The sequence below is a fragment of the Limulus polyphemus genome, unplaced genomic scaffold, assembly GCF_000517525.1.
Source record: "Limulus polyphemus unplaced genomic scaffold, Limulus_polyphemus-2.1.2 Scaffold1199, whole genome shotgun sequence".
NCBI classification, from domain to species: Eukaryota; Metazoa; Arthropoda; class Merostomata; order Xiphosura; family Limulidae; genus Limulus; species Limulus polyphemus.
In genome coordinates this window covers 78,138-102,069 of record NW_013666809.1, presented here as the reverse complement: position 1 = coordinate 102,069, position 23,932 = coordinate 78,138, and the positions used below count along the sequence as shown (strand labels likewise).

Genomic DNA, 23,932 nt, shown 5'->3' with positions numbered 1-23,932 from the left:
TTTTAACTGTTTATTGCATTATATTGAAAAGAAAATAGATACAATTTTCAAAGAAAAAAATGCAGCCTACTAGTTCAGAAGGACAAAGTAAGTTGTCGAAGCAGCTTTACACGACTGAGTACGATGACGAATAGAAATCATAATGGGTTTGGTAAAACTCGTGCGCTTAAAAAGAGCAGTTTACACGAACTTTTCATTACTTTTGTGATCTAAAAATAATATTAAAAAATAATGTATCTGCAAAACATGGCTCTAAAGGTTCTGGGAATTTGACTTTCAGTAACGTAAATACAAATTACAAAAGGAGCTAATTGATTCGAATCATTCGAACTTTAGTTTAGTCAAACTCCACCAGAAAGGAAGTACTTGGTGAAGTTTGTTTGTTTGTTTTGAATATCGCGCAAAGCTACACAAGGGCTATCTGCGCTAGCCGTCCCTAATTTAGCAGTATAATACTAGAGGGAAGGCAGCTTGTCATCATCACCCACCACCAACTCTTGGGCTACTCTTTTACCAACGAATAGTAGGATTGACCGTCACATTATAACGCCCCCACGGCTGAAAGGGCTAGCACGTTCGGTGTGACGGGGATTCGAACCCGCGACCTGCAGATTGCGAGTCGAGCTCCCTAACCACCGGGCCATTGGTGAAGTAATATTGGGCGACTACACAATAAACCCTTCTAAGTAAACGCGTCGAATAGAGAACAAATTAAAACCTCATATCATGCTTTTAAAAGAAAACAAAGTTATCTTATCCTGTGATTTCAAGAAAAACACAGACAGTAAAGCAGCATAGTTAATACGATCACTTACCCTGATGTTTAAGTGTATAAAATGGATTTATCAGTATCTGGTGAAGGTTTAGTAAGAAAATAATTTTGATAAACCAATTAGAAAGAGTCACCACCTGTAAGTTTTATTTGCAATTGGTCGATACCATAGTGAAATATAAAATCGTATGCAGTTTATTCGCTGCTCACAATGCCATATTTGGCAAGTACAGCTAACCACCTGTGATCTTAATAGATTAAACATTTAAAACTTCAAAGTCAGTTTACAAAGTCACATTTTTAAAAGAATTTCTATATAGCCGTTCTTAGAAATTAGGTATCACCATTATAATTTCGAGTCTTTACATCATAAAGATTTCCCTTTCATATATATTCCATCTGCGTGACCACTGTTTTAGTATATATATATATATATATATATATATATATTCTATCTGCGTGACCACTGTTTTAGTTTGAATGTTTCTTACATTATCTGTTTGTGATCGTCAGTGAACTTATTCACTCCCAAAGAATAGGATTCCTTTCCCTTTCCCCTCCCACTTGTTTCTAATAGTTGAAAATGTCTAACGTCGTTATAAACTCAAATGATCCTCAGAACTCCGACTTCTATCACATGGCATACTTCCTCCCAACCACCCACTCCAAAAACGGACTGTAGCCAAAGATTACTTTGACTGAAAAAAAAGAAAAGGAAACTTGTGATTTGGGTGAGGGGGGATGTACATTTCTAAATATGATAGAACAAACGAAACATTAATATTATTAGCATATGCAATATTTAATTTTCTTTATTTTGTTTGCTTGTCTTAGAATAAAGCTACAATGGGTTATCTGCTGTGTCCACCACGGGAATTCCAACCCTGGATTTTAGCGTTTAAGTCCGTAAAATTACCGCTGTCCCAACGGGGGCCATTTAATTTTCTTTATTTGCATATTTCGGATAAAGCTTCTCAAGGGCCATCTGCGCTAGCTGTCCCTAATTTTGAACTAGAGGGAGACAACATCCACTGGCAATTTTTGAGCCACTTTTGACTTACCAAGTAATTGGATTTGACCGTTAACTTTATAACGCAACCACGCCCCCAAAATGCGAAGGATACTTTTTTTTTGCGGTAGCAGGAAGCGAACTTTAGATCCGCAGATCCTCATTGTGGCGTGCTAACCACGGGCCTTTGCTCGGCCCAATGCAGTATTTGACGATTCGAGTAGCCCTATAGTTTGGCTGCGAGTGTTGTTGAAAGACAACAGTTCAACAACACTCTAGCTTAGTATCTCAAAATTAAGGATGATTGCCGTAAGTAGCTCTTATGTATCTTTAAGCGAAACAACATGTTTTGTATTTTAGGAAAACACGCGGTTTCTTGTTTTATCACGTTTCTTCAGCGCCCCTGGTGAGAAGTTAATACGTTACTGTTCGAGGTGTTCTACAAACTCAAACTGAGCAGTAAGTGTGATGTTACTCCACAGTAATATTTTAATTACGTTATCTTAATTTTTTAGTCCAATGCATGTTTCTAGTGAGAAGAATGCACGATAGTATTTCAGCAACATTTATTAAACGCCACAGCTAAAAAGGTTTTTCGCTAAATACGAGAATTCATCAGGACATTTGGGTTACAAACATTCAAAATCGGAGTTGAAACACTACTTACATCAGTTATTAAAGTGACGACAACCGTCAGGATGTAAAGCGCAAAAACTGGCGAAACGTGGCTCCTTGATGTGTAGCAGGTGTGATTCAACAATAAGACTGATATCAACTTTAATTATTCCATTCTATACTAGCCCAAGTACCCAGTTTACATGTGTTAAAGTGTGATGGTTGGTCACCCGATACCTGTAGTTGAAATATCATTAAACACTTATCTTCTGGAAAAACACCGTAGTGGGCCAGTGAAGAAAGATGTGATTAATATTGGTATCAGCCTTAATGTGATGAACTATCAGACTTATTACCATCTTAAGATGTCATGCTTCTCCAACTTAGGTTTTATAACACAAGGCTTGATATTCTACAAACTATTAACTGTCCATTGTTTCTTATAATAAATTAATAAACTGCTACAGCGGCTAAAGCCATCATTTTATTTTCAACGTTTTATCCTGAAGATAAACAAACGCAGACGACGTATTAAGTTCATTCCCACCATGCTTGTAAGTCTTGGGCATTCCATACCATCATCTATAACATGAAGTTCTCAAATCTGATAATTCTTACTTATGGCCCATGTTGAAGTACATGAATATATTTAGCACTTTGTATCAACAGAAAAGATCACGTGACATGAATATGCTCGCTTTAAGCCAAGAACCCTGTTATTCAATATGTTTCAGGCTATGTCGGTACTCACGTTTAATTTATCCGTCTAAGTTCAAAATGATTTATTGAGCCAATTATGATTTTAGTTACGAGCATTTTTCTGGAACTAAGAACGTAACAAATCCACTTCGTCTTACGCTTCTCGAAGGCTCAAATTGTATCAGAACTTGGAAGCAATCCTGTAAACGGACTTGTTAATCATCAAATGGATATTCACATCAGAGTAAAGTCATTAATTTTTATACTTTTAGTAAACGGAGGCCATTGTTGTTCCTTTATCACGTTATTACACAAGCTGCTATTTACAATCGTTAGCGTCAAGTGATACGTTCAAACAATTAATGTATTTTCAACTTTATAACGATTAAAATCGCCAAAAGAAGACAATGGGAGATTTATTATTTATTTTATTACGTGGTTACCATATTTTATCATTTTAAACACAGTCTACAGCCACAAGTTAAATAATATTATATGCATTTCAACAATTACTTCCAGTGCCAAACATGATAGTGTATCTAACGATTTGAAGTTTAGATGTTCTTCTAAAATCTAAAGGATACAGAAAGAGAAAATAAGACAATATATATCCCCCCTTCCCGGTGGCTAAGCGATAAATCTGAAAGCTTATAACACTAAAATTCGGGTTTCGATATTTGTGTTGGGCAAAGCACATAAAACCCGTTTTGTACTTTGTACTTAACTCCAACCAAAGGAAAAATTAGAAACATATACAACCCAGTATAGGGCGAAAAAAAAAACTTAAAAAAAAATTAGCATTCTAGTAAAACCTAGATTATTTTTTTGTTACAAATTGTTGTTGATATAATGTTTTGACGATCTAAAACTTGAACTAGAAGACAACTTCAAAAGGTCAAAGATCAGGTGTTGGTTGACTATACTATCCTAAATCTTACGCAGTCTATTGTTTAAAGAACTAATCTTTACTATAATGGACGTAGCGTGTATGCTAGTATCTATGTATGTAACCAAAAAACCCCTCTACATCTACTGAATAGCACCACAAACAAAAATCCAGAAAATATTTCACATTTTGGGTATTCAAGATTCAGACACTTTGAAAAATAACTGGTATGTGCAACAACCATTTCTTTATAATAGAACACAATTTTAAATAAAAGTAATCTTCTCACAACAAGAACACGACTTTCACTAGGACTGTACGCGAGAGTTTGATTATATCTTTATTAATGCAATTTTTAAATGTAGTACTGGGAAACTGGAGATCTTAAAAAAAAACTATTATTTATAAACTGTACTGCTTTTAATATATAAAAATATTGCAGTTTACATGAGTAAAATGTATGAAAATTTTGAGCTCTGTACATTGAATCATTTTAATGCAATGAGTTGCGTATGACTAAAGATCACAATCCGAACACTTTTCCCGTGCAGTACTTCCCAGTACAAAATCCTTTTCTTTTAGAAAATTTTAACTTTTTCCATCTTTTTTCAATGAGATATGAATACTACGATTAGTAATTACTGTCACAAACATTGGCCTGTAAGGCGGAGTTTCTGCAAATACTATTAATTTAGTACGCTGATTATAATTGCAATTACTTTGAAGGGTCGTGTTTCATCATCATCATCATGGTAAGCAACACGTAGTGTTATTTGGCCTCCCCTTACCTTTACACAACATTTAAATGTTTTCTGTGAAACAAAAATACTTTTTAAAAATAAAATTAAACTCACTTAGAACATCTAGATCGACAAATCTTAGATAAATAATTATTCTCAATTGTTAAACAATTTAATTCTCAAAGATAATGCCTGTTCAGAATTATCAGTCAGTTTTTCTAATTGTATTAAAATGATCTGGTTTCCAGATTTTCAGTAATCGAACAAATTTTATTATTTGTTTTAATTCTTAAACTTCGTATGCCTCGGCTGCTTCTATCTTGACCGATGGCATTACATTTACTATAAAACGAAAAGTGTTTTAATATTTCATATTTTCGGAGGGGGGCGATAAGTTAGTACAATTGAAATTTTCACACACAAAAATAATCACATTGATATTAACCTTCACTGATATTTGCACATAAACGTAAAAGAAAAATCCATATAATATATAAGGCAAAATCCATATTAATGGTAATAAATGGTAATATTAATGGTAATAAATGGTAATAAAGTTCAGGTGTAAGAACACCTGGAAAGCTTAATATTCTTATATAAATGATATATATATATACTCAACAACTGCTAAAAAGTACATTGGTTTATTACGATTTTTCTGAGTCATTTAATCGCTTTTCCTCCCCACATATTTTCTGACTTATGTTCCAGGAATTACCAATAAAATCGATTCTTAAACAAAGAAAAAGGAATTGAGAACATTAGAACAAACTTCATTCAGAAATACTGAACAATGGAATAAACATCTGCTTTTTTTTTCTCACTAAGCCAGTACCTACTACTTCTTGAAAAGTGCAATCATATGTTAATCCTAAAAAATATACACTAACTGAAAGACTGCTACTAAACAATATCCTTTTATAACTGTGCAAAAAATCTCAAATTAAGAAACAAATCTAAAAAATATATACATATATCAAATAAAAGAAGCAGTTGTCATTAGGAAGCACAATACAAACAGCTGAGTACTCTTTAACCCTCATTAAAAACTGGAAATAAAACAAATATTATTAACATCGTTTGAAAAGTTAAACTGAAAATAGGTGTAGTAACCTCGTTTTTTTTTCGATATAAATGATTGGTTGATTGGTTATTCGTTTACGTCTCTTTTATTTTTGTTTCATTTTAGAGCAAAGATATACACACAATGAACTATCTGCAATACATTCGTCACGGTATCGAACCCCAAATTTAAGCGTTATAATTCCTCAAACTTACCGCTGGGATACCGGAAGTCTGCAACACTTAATCAATTTGATAGATCATAATATCGAGAACTTCACCAAAATGTGTTAATGGTAATATAAATCTAATGGAAGTGCCGAAAGATTTAAAAATGTAAGGCTTAGCATTGCTAAAATATTAGCTATTCACTTTTCAAAGTATGTGGAGAAAGTATGACCTTACATAGTTTACATGCACAGTAAAACACGAAATACGTGCGACGACTAAACCCTAAAGATAACTAGTATTTCTCTGCTGTGTCAATCATACTCTAGATAATTCCAACTTTTGACATTGAAATCTTCATGGATGTCAGTTTCTAAGTTAAACCATAATGCAATACACGAGTGTTTCAACCAGTTTGTTCTTTTTTAATGTTTCGGGCACATTCTTCATTAATTGACTATGAATCAGATACATCAATTTTTGACGATATCTCGAGAGACAAAAAAAAAAAATAAAAACTCTTGAAATCAATGTTTCCTGCTCTGGGTTATTTCTAAGTATCTGATTCCATTTCAGTACCAGTCACTGAACATATACACACGTTATTAATATTATAACTAATTAATGAGTATGGCAAAGGACCAATCAGTGAGGGAGGAGGACATCATACACACGTTTCATGTGACCCACTGACCGGTTACCTTAATAGCCCTTTGTACCAACCAAATTTTGCTATGATTCTACTGCACTTTGGTATGTTTACACATTCCTTTGCACTTTCAAACATTACTTGAGTTTTTCACGGAACTTTTAAACAAGAAAGGACCGCTGGAAAATCTCAGAAAGTAGTTTATTTTAGTTTACTTCTCCGGGAAGTTTTCCGTACGGTCTTAAACGCTGATCTGTAGATAGACTCTTAAGCTCGCAACGAAGTGTTACTTAGTTGTTAAAATTTTGGAATTCCTTTCAGATATGCACCAATAACCCTGAGGAGGAAAGGAGAGTCGTATCAATACCCCCAAAATAAGGGGGGAGTCACACTGCTAGGAGTAAATTTGGTCAGCCTCTTATTGACCTCAGCTGAATTATTCATTAATTTTCTGAAACTGAAATATCTGGAAATTACTTAACCAAGGAATAGTTGGAACAACCGATTTTCTTCTGGGATAGGATTTAAATAGCAAATAATGTTTATTGAAATTTAACATGTCCAGCTCATAACTGCTCAACAACAGAAGCAGTCGATTGTGCTAATATTCTTTTTTTTCGAATTATGGAAAGAAAAAAAGTAGTGAACCCTAAACATGTATATCCAAATGATTTTAACCATTTACTTTATTCCACAAAACTTTTTTTTTCGTTAACTATTAACTCAAACTACGTATTTATCAATTAGCTAGCTGTTACAAATATCTTGTTCGTCAAGGTTTAATAATTTTCTCATAATTTTAAACTTCACTTTAAAATATATTAAGATCCACTTCATTCCCTTGTTGGTCTTTATTGCCAAGAAGGTGATGCTACAGATAACATTCTCATAATAAAAGTTACTATGTTTAAGCCGTCACATAAAATATAGTTAGACCTGTAAATCTGTTAGGATTATTTTATGTATATCTTAATTCTTAAAAGCATGACCTTATGAAGTGCAAACGGAAGCTAAACGTTTCAAAATAAGAAAATAAACATGTAAAACAATACTGAAGTAAGAAATAACATTAATTAGCATCCGGTGGAACGATATTAAATACAGTATTCGTTAACAGGCGTGGGATAGCCTAAGAGCATTATGAAGTAAACATACATCTGAGAAGAGCTGTTTACATAGTAATGACACCGCTTCCGGTTGATATTAAACTGGGTATCAATTTGTTTACGTCCATAATTTCATTCTTCTAGGTCAAAGCGTTGAGTAATCAATATTTAAATTATGACCTATCCATGACGCCGCTTCCGGTTGAGATTAAACTGGGTATCAATTTGTTTACGTCCATAATTTCATTCTTCTAGGTCAAAGCGTTGAGTAATCAATATTTAAATTATGACCTATCCATGACGCCGCTTCCGGTTGAGATTAAACTGGGTATCAATTTGTTTACGTCCATAATTTCATTCTTCTAGATCAAAGCGTTGAGTTATCAATATCTAAATCATGACATATCCACCAACAATCCTCGACTTTTCAGTGTAAATTCTGTTTCTGTCCTCCCATTAATTTTTTACGAACAAACTGTTTGCATGTGACCCCTTTATGACACCATATATACACACACACAAAAGTTGGTATATAATGTCGAACAAGCCTAACAGTGTTACCAAGGCCACAGTTATAGACAGCTTTGAACACTTAGCTACGACTTATCTAATATCTATACTAATTTATATAATGTGTGTGTGTGTGTGTGTGTGTGTGTTTTACATAACCGAGTAAGATATTTACAAGTATAGTTTTCCTTACTTAGTTTCTGGTGTGAGAAAATGTTCAAAGAAAATATATTTTGGTAACTGGACTTTACCGATTTCATAAACAGAGTTGTTAGAGATTCTTGGCCGAGAGTCGCTATAAGAGTAACAGACAAATACTAGTATTAAGTCAGAAAAAGAATATCCTTAGAGTTGGCGTTGACTAGCCATTTGTCTCCCTCTAGTGTACTAAAGATAGTCTTTGAGTAGCTTTCCTTCAATATTCTGAAACTTTACTTCCAGCTGGGAGTTTAATTCGACTTTGATTAGTTAATTGAACTAATTGGTTTATGATTTAGGGCAAGATTAGGGAACTACTAAGAAAAAAAACAACAAAGGATTCGACCTATCTATAAAAGTAAAAAAATATTTTTGGTCACAACTTTTTATGAATCTGTCGGACTTAGGGAAATGATCAATCTTTTAAATCGGTCTTATCTATTTATTATTCAGGGAACAAATCGTATACGTTCATCACATCGTGTTCTTTGATGTGTTGTCGTTAGGATCAGAATATGAAATTTGATGTTCTTTGATGTGTTGTCGTTAGGATCAGAATATGAAATTTGATGTTCTTCGATGTGTTGTCGTTAGGATTAGAATATGAAATTTGTTGGTGAAGGATTTCCCCCAAGGATGTTCAGGGATTGAGATCCCTCTTCAACCACCCTAAAGGTTTATTTCAGGTGAACGTACTAAGAATTGGAGAGACCGTGAGGGGTAAAGATGGGGTAGATAACTGGTAATAGGAAGATAAAGTTCATATTGATGGGTAGAGGAAAGGTGGAGAGCGTAAATAAGACCAAAGAGAAGCCGGAGAATAAGTTGCGAAGATGAGGAAGAGGAGAAAATTTAAGTTTATTGATGGTTACTGGAGTAGGTTTCACATCCTTGATATGGGGCCCTTTTTAATGCTCAGGGATTTTATTGTCTTCTTTTATTTAGCTGTTGGCATCTTGGTAGTTTGTTTGTTTGTTTTGAATTTCGCGCAAAGCTACACGAGGGCTATCTGCGCTAGCCGTCCATAATTTAGCATTGGAAGACTAGAGGGAAGGCAGCTAGTCATCACCACCCACCGCCAACTCTTGGGCTACTCTTTTACCAACGAATAGTGGGAATGACCGTCACTTTATAACACCCCCCACGGCTGAAAGGGCGAGCATGTTTGGTGGGACGGGGATTCGAACCCGCGACCCTCAGATTGCAAGTCGAGTGCCCTAACTACCTGGCCATGCTGGGCCGGCATCTTGGTAGATTGGGATTTCTTAATTAAAGAGGATATTTATCCATGATGTGGAACTTAATGAATTTAGCTTTCAAGGCAATAATCTCTTAGAGTTGTAGGCATCCCTAGGGGAGTAATATCGCTTCGGACTAAGCATTCTCCCGCTTTTAAAAGTCACTGAATTTAGATTAATTCTATCAAGTTTCACATAAAAAAGGGTTTATTTATTGTAGTTGCTAGTTTTGGTGGCACAGGTAATTCAGAGATTGTTGTCGTTAGGACATTTCGAAGCACAATAAGTCTTATAGTATGTATAATAAAGTTATAGCTTGCTAAATAACCGAAGTAAGTTTGTTTTTGTTTTGTTTTGCTTTTACAGTCAGAATAAAATAAAGTGTTATGAAAAACAAAAAAAAACAAAAATCTAAGGGTTTGAATTATAATGTTGGAATATTCTCTGTAAATTTAAAATTCATGATTTGCATTTAGAAACTGCTACAAAATAACAATGGATGATAGCAGAAGTGTTTACTAGGCAGGCAAGATTAACAAAATGAATATCAAATAAGAATTGTCTACTTCGGTGTATGAGTGTGTTTGGTTAGGAGTAGCATTTGCAGTGGGGGCATATTTAAATGCCTCACTTTATGAGAACAATGTTTCAGGTCCCATACTTCATTTGTAATTACTTTCTCCAACGTTATTTGATAATATCAATCTGGTAACCATAATTACCTGACACCATAATTCCCTTGTAACAAGCTTATCTGAAAAACGGTGACGTGAGTCTAACGTCACACATCTTCCATAGAACTGTACGTGAGCTCCAAGTTTAGGCTTAAGCAGATCAAATGAACAAAAGTCTATTGGAGCTACATCTAAGGACTTTACTAGTACGTGGTGAAATGGGATTGGTGATATTCTAGTTTATTTAGCTATCTTTCTGGTAAAAACAAAACAACAGTGAGTTTAAGGTGTGACTGGAAGCTTGTGAGCTTTCGTTAACTTCAAATCTTTATTTACTATCTTATAAAACGTGCCAGGAGATATACCCAACTTCATTCTAATAAGGTTTTCGTTGAATGGTCTCTTTCGTAACCATAGCCTTCACTTTAAGGATAAAATAGTTTCTCCGATTGGCTTATGGTGTGATTTTAAAACTTCCTAGCTATGTCCTTTGGTTCTAGATCAATTTCAATAGGATTACTCTTCTTTGATAAGGGCTGTGTAATGAGTCTACCTAAGGCAACAGTCCAATGTTGAATGGTCAAGAATTCGTCGTGAAATAAATATATTGATGCTGAAGATATCGTCCGTATAGCGTCGTGGCTGGCATTTGCGAAGACTGACCACTGCAATAGCATATTTAAATCGTTCTTATGAAGTGTGGTTAACTCTCTGTAATTAAAAAATACAAACGAGGAAATATATTCTGATCTTAACAGTGGCAACAACATTACATTACCATCATCAATCTCTATCAATGATTCCAACAATACAGAATGCATTCAGATCACTCAAGCTAAACTTCCTTTTGTTTCAAATCAAAAACTTGGACATAGCTTAATCTTTGTGATGTACTTATATAACAGAACTTTATAAACTTTACACATCATTACATACTTCCATTGAATGATACCTATTTGCACTGAATGAAAGTTTATAAACTTTACACATCATTACATACTTCCATTGAATGATACCTATTTGCACTGAATGAAAGTTGTTAACACTCGATATTATCTTAACCTGTAAGACGTGTCATTGAAATGTTATCATCCTTATTTTCTAATTACCACACTAGATATAATTAATGCTGTGTTATATTCAAGTACGTGTTGCTAATTAACAATTAAGAAAAACATTACAGGCAAGTGAAATCGACAGAAAATCATACCCAATTACAAAACTTCCGCTACGTAAACGTTACACATAATGTTGCACTAACAATATTTTCTTGTATTGCGATGTTATTACTAAGAAACAATTCCAGAGTACCTGTTTCAGCAAACTTCCACAACTAAATACTTTATTCCAAGAGGTTCTGCATATCTCAAATCTACTCCTACATGTTCTGAAAACTAAGGAAATCTCACATTTAACAAGTAGAAGTACGTATTAATCAAATTAAATAAAATCACAGCTTTCAGTGAAGGAGAAGCTGTTGTGGCAAATGTTCAGTTGGGCATTTTTGTTGGTAAATATTGAAATTCTAACTAAGATTAAATCGTCATAATTTGCTACTAGTTGTTAAGAAATAAATTAAGAAAACAACAGTTTCCTCATTCTGGCTGTTTTGGCCCTATATGAGACTGATGTAATTTGGCAACTTACGTCCAAATTAATTAATAATTCAGTGCTAAATAACGCTTTGTAGGAACATTTTAAATAACCGAGTGCGTAAAGACTGATAAACGTACTTTAAACTTTGCTTTGTCATCCGTTAATATATATCAAAACAAGACATCTCAGAATCATGTCGCGAATATCTTTTAAACTTTAACAACCATAAAAGATACATAGAAGACATAGTAGTACAAACAGTAGTAGCTTTTGCGCGTTTAGGGAACAATAGAAAACTATTTTGTTTGTGCCAAAACTTTCACAGTAAGGTAGCAAAAGTTATAGGGAGAAAAATGAATGTTGTGGTTATCTCTATAATAACACATAGCTCTGGATTTCGGAGCTGGCGATCCGTGTTCGAATCCGTGCGATACCCCAAAATATCCCTCGCACTTTAGGCTGTGGTACAAAATTAGAAACGGCGGCAGACAGCTTTAATAGCTTTGCCATAAATACAAAGTACCACGTTAGCTATCTTACGTTTTGATAGTTTATTTGTAAGACTTCTCTGTATATACAAAATATTAATTGCATTTTAATGCAAGTACTAATAATCAACAAGTTTTAACTAGACACTAACAAAAAAAAAAAAAAATGAATGTTTCAAAAGGCCCGCTAGAGTTCGGTCAGACTAAGCCATGGGCATCCACAGGATATTGAAGGGCTACCGACTTTTTGAACGATAGATACTTTATTTAAAATTGCTTTAGGGTTATTTTTAATTGTGCCTTCTTTTTTAGGGTTACATCATACACTAACATACTGGTTTCAATTATATAGCATTACGTTTTATATAACACCAAAGGTGGCAAAGCGTGATCTTATTTAGGGTAGAGCACGTGTGACGAAACATCACAATGAACTGGTAAACACTTTATTAAATATTAAAGGTTTCGGATTATTGTGATGCTAATTGTTACTCGATTGAGGAACAGTGTCAAAATAATTTAAAGGAGTAATTGTTAGCTTATTTGAAGATTGTTGCATCATTGAAACGCAAGTATATAAAATTTTACTTAAGATTATTTAGAAGGATTGTTTTCATCATTAAAACATACGCACACAATTCAACTTAAGATTGTTTAGAAGTAATTCGTGAGCGTAATATTTATAAACAAATATTCCATTGAATGTTTTGTATAACAAAATGTCGCAAGCAACAGTTGCAAAGACGTAAACACGGTAATTTTTAGCAAAGACGTAAAACACGGTAATTTTTAGCCAAGATAAAAAATGAAAAGAAGAAACAAACTAGTCTTTTCTGTTTACATATTTTTCTCATTAGGCATAAAATATATATGCTTATTACTCTAATCCGGATTTTAAAATGGCAAATTTTGCTTTATTCAGAAAACAATTTAATTCACCAGTTTTGCCTACTTTTGATTGTAGAGCTAAGTGAAAACTTTTCAGAAAATTTCTTACCGCTGTTCCATCGGGGGATAACTCAAACAGTAGGGGGATCATTATAAACATAGCAAAATAAAGTAACTTGGTACTACTAATATTCTATCATTTTATTTATGTGCTGTAAAACTTAATTTACATTCAGTGTGACTCCTAATTCACCTAAGAATTATCACCGAGTTACACCGAACAAATGTACACAATAAACTTTATGAGTAAGAAAGTAAGAACAGTTTATTCAATTAACTGTACTCATTACCAGGTCAATTTTTTGTTTAGTTCTAAGTAGCCAGCTAAGTTAATATGAATGAAAACATTAAGGTATATGAAATATCTTATCGTTTAATTAAAACAAAATTACCAAATGAAAGACGAATACAACTTAGCCCTGTTGTTGACGAAAGTATAATGCCCCCTTAAATAAGTTGTTAAATACACATAGTGTTCTAAATAAATGGAACTTACTGCTATACATTCGCAGTGTACACAGTACAGAACACCAAAAGGAGGACCCAAGTCCGGCCGCCATCTTTCCTCAATCTCATAGGATCCATTTCCCAGCTGGCAGTCTGGTGGTGAGAATAAAAAATATTATATTAAATTGTTTTGAATAATAGTTATAAAGTTGTTACTGCTGTTGAAGCACCATACGTTAAAAAAGAAATTGCATGTTGTTTTTGAAATTTACAGAATATCCAAGTTTAATACAAAAGTTCTTTAGGAATTACAACAAAATTAAAACTTGAAGTCACGGATATTATAAGAACTACAGAGATTGAGCATGTCATGTTAAAACGATTTTGGAGCCTCACCATGTCGTTACAGTCCATATCGTCATGTCCGGTCATGCTCTGCCTGATGATCGTACATTTTTATAACAGTTCTGGAGCGTAATTTCTATTGCAAAAGACTCTTTCGTAAGGCTGTCACGTCCAAAAATCACCCCTACTCCCTGCTGGCTTTCCATAATCCATCTAATGTACGAGGATAATTGCTTCCTAGCGACTGTTTCAGCAGTCTTATTACACTAAAGGTACATCTTCATATGTAACAGCATGAATACCCGTCTAATTCTCCAGCTGCTTGAGGTATGAGATGGATGAGATCACGGAAGCAACTTGTATATTTGTAATTTGTGTCGCTTTTCCAGACGGAGATCCTTCTTGATCAGGTTATGTGTTGTTTAAGGTCTTTTTCAGGAGGCTTAAAGTCTTCCTTTTGTTGTATAAAGTATTAAGTACAAAGGATATCTCCCCTCAGAAGTTATGAGACCTCGATCTGAACACATCTTAATGACCTCACTGTATGAATGTTTGCGTCGAAAAGAACTATTACATACGCTTCCCAAAACCGATCAATTTTCGGTGGCATCGCACTACCCACGTAACACCAAACAATGTCAAATTATAGTTCTAATACATTCCGTTCCACCGCAACTTTATGTTGACTGTGACTGTCACATGACTTACTGATTTGCATTTTCAAAATCGTTTTAACATAACGCACCAACACTGGATATAAATATCAACGTATGTTAATCTACTATAAATTCTGACGCACTGATTCTTAAAATTTCGCATTAAAGTAATGAGTCACTTCCAAAAGATATAGAAATCAGTTTAAAGGAAACACTATAAGTTGTGAATGATGCGATGTTCTACATTAACACTCACATTATACACTTTATTGTAACTTATTAAGTAATTTATATATTTTGTATTTCTACTCTCTCTTTGTGAAGAATTTCCTTAAAATGTTTATGTAAAATACACAGGAAATCCCTCGCAGTTATTAAAGGAATTAATTGCAATATTGACTTGTTTTTTTTTTTCATTATATATTTTTCTTATGGCTCATATGTTTTTAAGGGCTCTGGAACCAGCAAAGTAATGGACGCACAAGCAATTTGGTGCATAAATAGCCAGACACTGGTATGAAAAAATGCATACTGAATTAGCGCCTCCTACGGTATCACTTTAGAGTACTTACTCAGTAACAAAAAAAAAAAAAGCAACTGAAGAAGTGTAAGGATCACGAGAACTGACAGTAAAATCCTACTTGTTCTTACTAATGGACTGCTCTAGAATAGCACTATGTTAAAATAATCTTTCAGTAACCTGATAGTAAATCACATTTTGCAGATAGTAAAAAATAAATAAATAAACATATATATGGTGACCTAAATGGTGAAAGCTACTATTCGTATGGCAGGTTGAAATAAAGATATGTTTGTTTTGTTTTATAGCAAAGCTACACTGGGCTGTATCCACCGCAGGGAATCGAGCCCCGGGTTTTAGCTTTGTAAGTACGTAGACTTACCATGGATTGCGAAGACGCGAGCTTAAGTAGTAACATTCGTGTAATTTGAAACAGGAATAATTTAAAGAAAATTAGTCAATACTAGAAAGCAGTAACTTATTAGCAGCTTGGTAACAAGTTAGTAACCTAATAATAGTGACTGAATTGTAAGTTAATGATAAGTTAGAAACTTTATAAGTGACGGATTTATAGTAACTTAGGAGATCATTTGAAGGCCTAAAACGTATTAAGTTATCATTATAGTTATCGGGAAATTTAGAAACAAGTAATCTAAAACATTTTAGATTACTTACTGAGAATATAGAAATTCTAAAATAGCGATGGTGTGTGTGTTTATGTGTATAATGAAGAGAATTATGATGCTCATATTCTGTGAAAAGGATACAAAATTATTATAATATAATATCATATTTTCCCAGAAGGGGGCGCTGGTTTAGACATTTCTTAAAATTTCTTTGTACTACGTAGTAATTTTGCTTATTTATGTTCATGAGGTAGCCGAAAAAATCAAATTATTTTTAAGCTATAAACAAATCGCTTAGGAAGAAAAACTTAGAGGCCTCTCTAATATTTTAGAGTTGCATGAATGGAAACCGAATAGTTTTACCTATAAATACTTGCTTTTTTTTCTCAACGGGTAAGTAAAATACATTATGTGGTTAATGGGATATCTCAGAATGATTAAGTGTATTATTACGAAGCTCAGTGTATTTGAGTATAAAAAACTTGAGGTATGTTCAGTTATTTTCACCAGAGGGCATCACATAGTGAAAACTAAAATGAAAAATGGGTGTATTAACACGATAACGATTTAGGCTGCATACATAAAGTGTAACCGTTTGCAATTATATAACTCGAAGAAACTTGTTGATAAAATACAATTACTTTTATCACGAGATAACACAATAAACAAGACATTTTTAGAACAATCATGTCATGAAATTAAAAACACTTTGGTACCATATTAAATTACAACATAGTGCATATTTCTAATTATAAACAATCGCTTTTTCACATCGTATTAATACGCATGCCTACCTGAAATTTCTATAATGACTTTCCAATGTAGTTTATTAAGCTTTATATTACGTATATGTAATAAATTTTAAGCGGAAAATGCCCCTGTAAAATGTTTTATTTAACCCTTAAGACGCGTTCTCTAGGACTCTGAAAAACTGTAAGAACAATAAGGAAACCCCAGTTACTCTTTACAAGTGGATATCCTAATTACACGTTATGGATTTAGTATTTTTTGTCAAGAGTATTGGACGATTTTATTCAAAAAGTTTAAAAAAGATAGAAGATATAACCGATTTCAGCAAAGTAATATATACCGGATTTATTTTCTGGACGCCTAATGTTCGTGATAGTTAACTGCTGTTGTTGTTTTTTCGATATTCGCTCAAAGCTACTCAAAAGCTATTTGTGCTAACAGTCCATAAGTTTGATCTCATAACTTAGAAAGTAGGTAGGTAGTCAATAGCATCTACTGTCAACTCTTGTCCGATCACCGTTACTGTTATAACCTCTTGTCCGATCACCGTTACTGTTATAACCGCACCTGCGGTTCCATGATGCGTGAGAACGATTTTTTTTTGGCAACGGGGTGCAAGCCATGGCCCCTCAGCTTCACGGACCGGCACGTTAGCCATTAGGTCACGCCAAGCCCGATTCGTGAGACAAAGAAAAAATCAAGTTTCCTCAACTGATCAATCTTAAAATCTAGCTGGACTGGAAAGATGTAATAAGATTTATAGCAAGCAACGTCATAAAACCCACAAGTTTCACAAATTGATTAAAACCTAAATACACATGTTCATCTAAACTTTAAATCACACAAACCTGAATGAACGTTTCTGTTTCTCTTAAACATATTAAAATCACGAACTTGTACGAACGTTTCTCTTTTTTTTTAGACATACTAAGATTATGTACTTGTACGAACGTTGTGTTCCTCTTTAACATATTAAATCGACCACTTGTGACCAATGTTCATTTCAAATTCGTGTATTGCTGATGCTTAGATAAGGAAAAAAAACTTTTAAATGTTATTAATATTCTCTTGAAAATAATGATGCCACTCCAAATACTTTCGTATGTACTGTAACAGATAAAAGTCCTTCAAGCCTTGGTATGTTCTACAAATTTATCTTATTCATTTATGAGCCAACAAAAACTTCGCTTCGACAATGTATTCGTCTTAATATTGATTCTCTACGGTGAGATGATCATGAAATGACAAGGAAAAAACTAAGTTCTAACATTAACGATATCTGTTGAAAAAAGAATTGAGACGAAATCTTCAAGTTTCAGCTTATGAAGTTTATTTACAGTATACGTTTCTTCTGTTTCTGTTCCGTTCTCATTGGCCTGTCACTGCGATATCTTGTGGCAGGCGGGTCAGAAGGCCAGCCACAGTCTACCAGAGAAGGCACGTGTCCCGATTGCTGGAAATTCATATCAATGCACGCGACTTGCTTCATGCCGCGGTGAAAACTTTTTCCTCCACACACGGAGACGAGGTCGGGTGCGTAAAGCCAAACCCTTCTTCGGCCTACATAAAGGTTTGGCTGACTGCCAGTCTACTGGGCCGTCAGGGAAGCAACTAATAAGGCTGGCGTCTCCCCGACGACTAGGGTTTCATCGCCGACCGCTCCCTGGCCTACAGTCGTACACTTTGCCGCCGTCACTCAGAGCTCATTCCCTGGCAGCCAGGGTCATGGTGGAAATACCCGGCTCCAAGTGTTATTCTGGACTTGTTCTGTGTCATTTACAACGTCTTTACTTGTTATTATTTCATGTTGTAATAATATAAAATAAAGATAGTCACTTTTTGGCATAAATCTAGTTTTTACGTAACATACAACAAGGTCACACTTTCTCATTAATCTCAACGACATGCAATTTACAGTAATGCCGCATTTAGTAATTTAATCGTATAATGTAGTATTACACAACAACGTCGTATTCGAGAATCCCTGTCTCCAATTTAAAATAGTTGAATTAACTTTATCGTAATGTATAGCATTATTATTTGAAAGTACTTTTTTAGACCAGAAACAAACAAGCCACCAGAAACTGACCAGCCTTTGGTACTTCCTACCGGAAGTTTGAGAGAGATTCAACAAACAGCACTTGAGTTGTCACAAAAACAAGGTCGTTTAACAAGTGATGCCACACGCCAACAGCGTGCAACACACACAGCCATGCAGAGCTCCAATACATAACACCTTAACGTGAGCCAAAAAAAGGGGGTGGGGGTTGCATATCACGAAGCTTTTATGAAAGTTGTTTTAAATAAACTCTCGCTTCTCACAAGTACAGAGTGAGTCAAACGTCTTGATTTTTCCTATTGTTGTGAAGTAGGTGTGGAACACTGGAAAACTTCTTACATAGAGTGTTTAGGAATATTGGGAGCCATTTGTTACCTAACATGATAGAAATAGTCATTGAATAAAGGATATTCAAATGCTACAACTTTTGTATTGGCATATTTTACGTCAGACTTGTAGTTTTAGAAATGGCATTTTAATTTGACCTTATATCATGGTGTCAAGTCAGCTAAGAAATGGCCCCCCAATATCCCACACAACCTACGTTTTGTATTGGCATATTTTACGTCAGACTTGTAGTTTTAGAAATGGCATTTTAATTTGACCTTATATCATGGTGTCAAGTCAGCTAAGAAATGGCCCCCCAATATCCCACACAACCTACGTCAGCAGAATTTCGATATTATACACCTACCTCACAACAATAGGGAAAATCGTGACTTTTGACTCACCCCGTATTGTGATCCTTGATTTTCACTCAAAATTATTAAATTAGTAAGCTGTTTCTTGGACAAGCAAATACAAATGTTATCAGTTAGTGATTATACTCATATGCCCTTGACCAAAATAAGTTGTTAGCTGAAAGAAGTGTTGGTAGAATAATGCCCAGTTTATACATCCCAAAATATCACACCATTCGTCGATGACGAGACACAGGAAAAGGAATGACACGCCTGCCTGCACACGCACAAGGAGTAAATGATCACGACATCCCACAACGAGACTTCAAGCTTAGCAGAGTAAGTATCATGGCAATGCGCAGCCGCATTATTGCTCACATATGTTCAAACACGCTAAATATTCCGAGTGTACAAGCTTTGTTCCGATCTCGTTCTGAGTACACTTGTAAATGTTGTAACACAATAGGTCGATCAGGCTTAAAAAGAACCCTCATTCTATTTCTGATTTCATTTATTTGTTTTTTTCGCTTCTGAGAACTGCACTATGTACACATGAATGCAATAAGCGTACTGTCTTAAAAAAGTTTAATAATATAAATACAAACAACATACATACATCAACTCTTGCCAAGTTTGGCCCATAAGCTCTTTAACCTACAGACACGCTAGCCAAGTTCGTAAATAGCTTGCGAAAAAGAGAACTAAAAAATCTACTAGATTATATCCAGAAAAAAAAACTACACATAATGTAACACATTTTAGAGAAAAAAAATCTCCAACTTCTAAATTGCGTGACATTCATTTATACACTTTTTTATTTTTATGTCTATTCATCTTATCTATAAAGACAATCTTCATAGACTTTTCTATGCAGACAGAAATAGACCTAACTCCAGAAACGTACTTAAATTTGGTTCTTTTTAGTCTATGTGAAGTATATTTGACCGAATACATTTAATTAGCTATATTCATTACCAGGTTGAGTTTGATTTTTAGTTTCGCTTTCAGTAGTTAGTTTACTTTGATCGGAAGTTGATATTAATCACAGGTGTCGCTAGTGCTTAAAAGATTCTATGCTAGGACCTATAGGCGCGGGAAGTTTTGGCATTTCAGTATGATATCGATCATGGTTTTCTATTCTGATTTTCAAGACACCATCTGGGGATTTGGGGCACCGTCAAATAGAATCGGGGTTCGGACCTCGTGTTCCAGTGCCTAGCGATGCCTCCGATATTAATTAATAAATGTTTTTTCGATTAATCGTTGGGCAAACAGACTGCTTTATTAATTCTCCAGTTTTGTTTCACTGTCCATATTGGTTTAAAATGTTGTGCAAAATATTACTTTTGGCCATGCTGTTCTTGTTACAATCCAATGTAGTTTGTTTTGCTGTTAAGCACAGAGTTAGAAGATTGGTTATCTGCGTTGTGTCCATCGCTGGGATGAAATTCGCATTTTTAACTGAGCCACCTTGGGGATTCAAGAATAACATGATAACTTCGTAAGAAGGATAATCCAATACAGATGAATACTGGCTGTAACATTTCAGTTCCAGAAAGTAAAGCGATAGGAGTGGTTTTAATAACTAAGAAATATTCTATAACCCTTAAAGGTATTAACACACTCCTTGGCGCTACTGTCCGTGTTTGTTTGCTTCGTTTAGATCCTGTATACATCACATTTCAAATATGCACTCTATGAGATAAGAGCACATGTAATTATATTTTATCCTGAACGGCACCTTATGAGCACATGGGATAAACGGCCAGGTCACAGAGACCCTTAAGGCTCAAGCATCTTCACTGTTATTAATTTCAAACCGCTGAGCAGAAGCAGGGCAATCAGTTAACAGCACCCACCTCCGCAAAAGCTTTGTCTGGCCCTTTGAACCGAGTAGTGGGATTGATTGCCGCTTTTATAACAAAACCACAGGTGAAAGTGTAGCACGTATTTAGTGGCATTTAACAGAAAGGCTACGCATGGCTCGATAACACGTGAATCTAGATGTTTTAAGAAGCATCAGAATATGCAACACTATCTTTCTTCACTAATTGAGGAAGGAAATTTTAAAAATCTTACTTTTCCCGATTTTATCATTTCTCTGAAAAATTTGTGGAGTAGCAGTTGTGAAGCTGTGTTATTTTACCTATACGTTATTTGTTTATATGGAAAATATATGATATCAATGAAACAGGTTTTCAGTAAAAACATTGCTTGTAAAAATAGTCTGTCTAGTAATTTGCATAAGCCATACTGAAAATTCAAACTTTTCACAAAACTTGAAGGTTTTTACTGGAAATCTGCACGCTCAAGGTCATTATCGGCAATCTAAAGGTCGTAGTTTCCACTGCAAAAGTCTCCCTAGTAAGGTGGACATGTCAAAAGCACACCACCACTCTCTGCTGGCTTTCCATAATTCATCTAATCTACAAGAACGACGGTTTCCCAGCGCTCGTTTCAACAGTCCGAGCGCACAGAATTCCACAGGTAATGCGGCTGGCGACTTTACTATGACATGTCTTTGTATGGAACAGCATGAATACTGGTTTCATTCTCCAGCTACTTTTGGTATGCGATAGTTGAACGGGTATGTTGTGGATAAAACTTGTATATACCTGAATTGTGTCGCTAATACAGACGAACATATTTCTTGATGATGTCTCATACTGTTGTCTTGTACACAGCTGGGGTAATACTTCTTGCAAGTCTCTTTTATGTATGGTGCTGAATCCCCAAGTTGATCCATATTCCACTGTTTTTCAACGTATTCAAGTACATGAAACTTCTAAATCCTCGTTCTAAACACATCTTAATAATCTGAGTGTATGAATATTTTTGCGTCGGAAAGAGCTGTTACATAATCTTCTCAAAAGAGATATATTTTCGGTTGTGTCATACTACCTACGAAACACCAAAATATATCAAAATGTAGTTCTGATACATTTCGTGGTACCGTGACTTTTCATCAGCTGTAGTTGTTACGTGACCTACTGATACGCTTATTCAAAATCGTGTTGAATTAACGTGCTCAAACCTATGTAGAGATAAGGCAGCTAGACAACAGTACCTACAGCAAACTTTTGGTCTACTCTTGTCCAACCATCACCCTTTTCACGCATCCACGACCCCCAAAGTGCAGAGCGCGATTTTTTTTTTCGATGTGTTAATGATACGCAAACTCGTAGCCTGCAGGACCATAACCCGGCACACTAACTCTTGGGCCACGCTCGGCCCCACTTCTGTGTCTAACCTGAAATGTATGTTTATAAGAACTCAACACTGTCACATTGTTTTGTTAGGTTGCTTTGTCAGCACATTCACTGAGAGAAGATATAGCTCTCATAGAATTTAAACAGCGTACTTATGTGTGTGTATAGTTATTTATGCACCGGATCTTTTAACTGTTATATTACTGACTTCACTGTTGAAGATTGAGTACAGTTATTATATTATAACACCGTACAATGAGCACAGTATATCTCTTTCATGAAAAAAGTGGGACGTTGTCAATTTCTTTCCCAAGAATTTATGTAACACTATTTACACTTCGTCTTTAAAGTATAATTCCAGTAATTATGTAGATAATTTTTTTTACTTTCATTTAGTCATAATAATTTGATTTAGTTGGAAAAAAATACTGACACATCAACACGCACAGGTTAAAAAAAAGTGCCACATTTTTGACCCAGATGTCTATCAGTCCGTTTCTGACTCATTTAAGTAAGAAAAGCTGTTATTGGCTGGATTTTTTTTATTTTTTTTTGGTTATTAAATCTTTAATATTTGATATCCTTAGATCACTTTTTTATATGCATGTTAAGAGCATCGTTATTTCAACAGGAACAGATGGCGTGAATACATCTCCTAGTAAGCTATAAAAATATCATACCATACCATTTCTGTTCAGTTTCACTAGCAAGTTGCCTACGCCCACGTCAGCCTAATGAGAGGCGGTCGTTTATCTGGTCCTAACGAACGAGCCACCTCTGTAATGCAGACCGCTAAACACGATAAATAAGTTTAGCCCATGCAGTGAAGGACCGTCTCTGCTTGCTCTGACTGCACACATCGCCGTGAAATTAAGGATATGGAGTCCTGAAACTGGCGTTTGATGCTTTATCACGCATTTCTAACACATGAAGTAAATAGAAATGTCGACGTTTCGCATGTCAAGCCAGGACCACCCTGACCAGGGTTAATGGAGGTTAATGCACTCGCAGTCAACTTGAGGCAACAACAAGTCTTCCACCGCAATATTCACACTTCTAACATCGAAGGAATTATTGAGGGCAAAATCACAAGTGATGAAAGAACACGGAAGGAAACGTATTCGAAAATATAGCTCAGAAACAAATTACTTGTACACACATCTATGATGCAATAGTTTTCACAGACATATCTAAATCTAAACGCGCAAAATGAAAAGAATGAGTTTTAAGATTTCTCCATCATAGCAGTGATATAATAACTCCAGAATTAAGTATTAACCAC

The 23,932-nt window shown here is 34.8% G+C and overlaps 1 protein-coding gene across 2 annotated transcripts in view; it reads right to left on the bottom strand.

Moving 5' to 3' along the window:
• Positions 1 to 23,932, bottom strand: part of LOC106462572 (chordin-like) — a 146,537-nt gene that overhangs the window by 73,929 nt on the left and 48,676 nt on the right. For both annotated transcript variants that reach the window (XM_013922507.2, XM_022389867.1), the window contains exon 2: positions 13,855 to 13,958. In XM_013922507.2, the coding sequence (XP_013777961.1) occupies positions 13,855 to 13,958 (104 nt within the window). The remainder of the gene's footprint in view (positions 1 to 13,854; positions 13,959 to 23,932) is intronic.